This window comes from Aplysia californica, unplaced genomic scaffold (assembly GCF_000002075.1).
Source record: "Aplysia californica isolate F4 #8 unplaced genomic scaffold, AplCal3.0 scaffold00125, whole genome shotgun sequence".
Lineage (NCBI taxonomy): Eukaryota > Metazoa > Mollusca > Gastropoda > Aplysiida > Aplysiidae > Aplysia > Aplysia californica.
In genome coordinates this window covers 623,554-626,053 of record NW_004797395.1, presented here as the reverse complement: position 1 = coordinate 626,053, position 2,500 = coordinate 623,554, and the positions used below count along the sequence as shown (strand labels likewise).

The 2,500-nt window shown below is 40.1% G+C and overlaps 1 protein-coding gene across 1 annotated transcript in view; it reads right to left on the bottom strand.

The window, feature by feature from the left end:
- Positions 1-2,500, bottom strand: part of LOC101852683 (hexosaminidase D) — a 25,306-nt gene that overhangs the window by 3,651 nt on the left and 19,155 nt on the right. Inside the window, exons 10-11 of the mRNA XM_005096274.3 lie at positions 931-1,013; positions 140-221 (exon numbers count right to left, since the gene is read on the bottom strand). Of these exons, the coding sequence (XP_005096331.1) occupies positions 140-221; positions 931-1,013 (165 nt within the window). The remainder of the gene's footprint in view (positions 1-139; positions 222-930; positions 1,014-2,500) is intronic.

The following is a 2,500-nucleotide window of genomic DNA, read 5'->3' as shown; positions in this document are numbered from 1 at the left end:
TTGTCGATATTTCAGCATAAAAGAAAATGAACTGACTACATTGAGTCTCAAAGGTTGAATTCATAGATGATATTGCACTAAACAATTTCTCTTAACTAATTCAGAAGGTATGAACACATGTTAAAAAAATAATTCTTACGATGCAAAAGGGTTGATAGGTAGTGGGGTGGTAAACTCGAGTTCCTTGCCAACAAATTCTACATCAGTGGGAGACAGGGTGCCTATGGAAAGAGAAACAAAGAACTTGACAGCATTGAATTAACACACCTAGAGATGTGCATGGTGATACTTCGAACATTCAATTGTTTCAAGAGAGAAAACTGGAAACATAATTTACACCTCTAAAATTCAATTACTCCAAGGCTCCCCCTCCCCCAACCAACTCTCTCCTTCCTCAATCCACCCTTTCAGGTCTAGTGTCTACAATTCTTCCCAGCAAGCCCAGAATTTTTCTCAGTGTTCTAAGGTCTGCTGGGGTAATAATAGTTGTAAAGCCTAAAGAGCATAGAGCATGCTGTAAAGCCCCGCTCGCCTCCTCTGCCCCTCCTCTGGGCTCCTGACTCTTTCTGCAGCCTTTCTACTGCTACTCCTTGGGTCCTTCTTACCATTATCTTTCCGCCACACCCCATAAGGTAGGAAAAATCTACACCTAGCCTTCTCGGATAACAGCAAAAATCCTGAAGGTCTTATGTGTAAGTTGTGCACGTTAAAGATCCCTTGGTGGTCCAAAATCGATAAGAGTAGGCTTTGGCTGCCACCCAGGCAAAATTCAAAATTTCCTACAAACTGAAAATGTTTAAGGTGTCCCCTGTGCTCATTCGGCCTTTTGCAATTGCGAGTGCCGTAAAAAAAAAAGCATGGTTATGCACTGTATAAGTACAATTATTATAAATTCAAAACACAAAAACTTTCAGTGTGACCAGCACTCACCTTGTTCCACAAACCTAAGACACAGTGCCAGGCAAGGCAAGCCATGGGGAAACAGCTCACAAAGAACAGCGTAGTGATCGTATCTGCAACATAAAACAAAGCTGACAAACATCTCATGATGTTGGCTGCATAGGAACTTCTGTTTTTGTATTTGTTTTAGTAAAAGATTTACAGCACAATCAGGTCACATGAATGCCAAAGATTAGAGGTGTCACAAGAGAATAACAAATACGAAAAAGAAGAGGAAGATATTTTGTTAATGCATAACGGTGGGGGGTGGGGGGAGAATAGTTATTTGCACTGGTGATTGTCTTGGACAGGTGGCTATCAAAGCAGGTTCAACTGTATTTGTGTCATGCACGGTGGAATCGGGCGCTCATCAGTTTTGGGACATATGGAGTTATTGGTATTGTCTCAAAGCCTGACCATTTGCCTTGCTTTTGATTAAAAAATTACCCATTTATGTTGGATAAAAGTCAAAATATTGAAGATTGAAGGAGGTGGGGGGTCGCCTGGTTTCAGAGGTAAAATTACTGAAAAAAATGGCCGCCAAAGCTGAGTTATTTCCTTAGCTTGAAAGTCCGTGGAAACTGAAAATTTATATCTTTTCTGCCTTTATTCAGTGTTTTTTAAAGTAAAAATCCATACAGAAACGTGTTCTTTAATGGGCATGAAAAGTGTTGAGCCAAAAAACAAAAATTCAATAAAATATTCCCAAACCAGAGGAAAAATGACAATTTCTTGACTTTCATATTTTGACGAGCGCTTGATTTCACCATGCTGCCTCACATTTATTTCATGAGTTATCACAGTTCATCTATGTTCAGGCAAAGTACACTTGTCATAGAGACTCACCATCTACTAAAAGTCAAGTAGACTTCACCAGAACACCCAACAATCATCCAATTGGATGTGACTTGAATCAGATGGGAGGGAACAGCTTTTTCATGAGTGGAAAGAGAGAGAGAGAGAGAGAGAGAGAGAGAGAGAGAGAGAGAGAGAGAGAGAGAGAGAGAGAGAGAGAGACAGACAGAGAACGCTGCAGAGGGAGGGTGGTGAGAGTGACAGGGAGTGTGTCTTCGAAAGACCAAGAGTAGTTTACCGTAAGCCTACTTAATGTATTCATGTGTCAAAGTCAAAGGTTCAGCCAATCGTAGCCCGGTTTACGCCCTGCGTGTAGTCCCATGGGTCTAATATCTAGATCTAGATCAAGATAAACAATCATGAAACTATTGAAAGTAGATTTCTCCTGCAGTGGATTTAGTGCGCATGCCGAAGGGTGGGTGTATTTTGTGCACAGTGTCTAGAAGAGATCAAGAATCTAGATCTAAATCTAGAATCTTGATCTAAATCGAGATCAAGAAGAATCATGAAATGAAAGTAGAATCTAGATCTGTGATATTTTGATAACCTATTGAATATTGAAAGTGGATTTTTCTTGCTGTGCATTATAGATTCTAAGAAATAGATCTAGGCTAGATCTAGATCTAGATCTACCTGTGAATCTTAGATCGAGATCAAGAATGATGAAAGTATTGAACGTGGGTTCTTTCCTGCTGTGAATAGATCT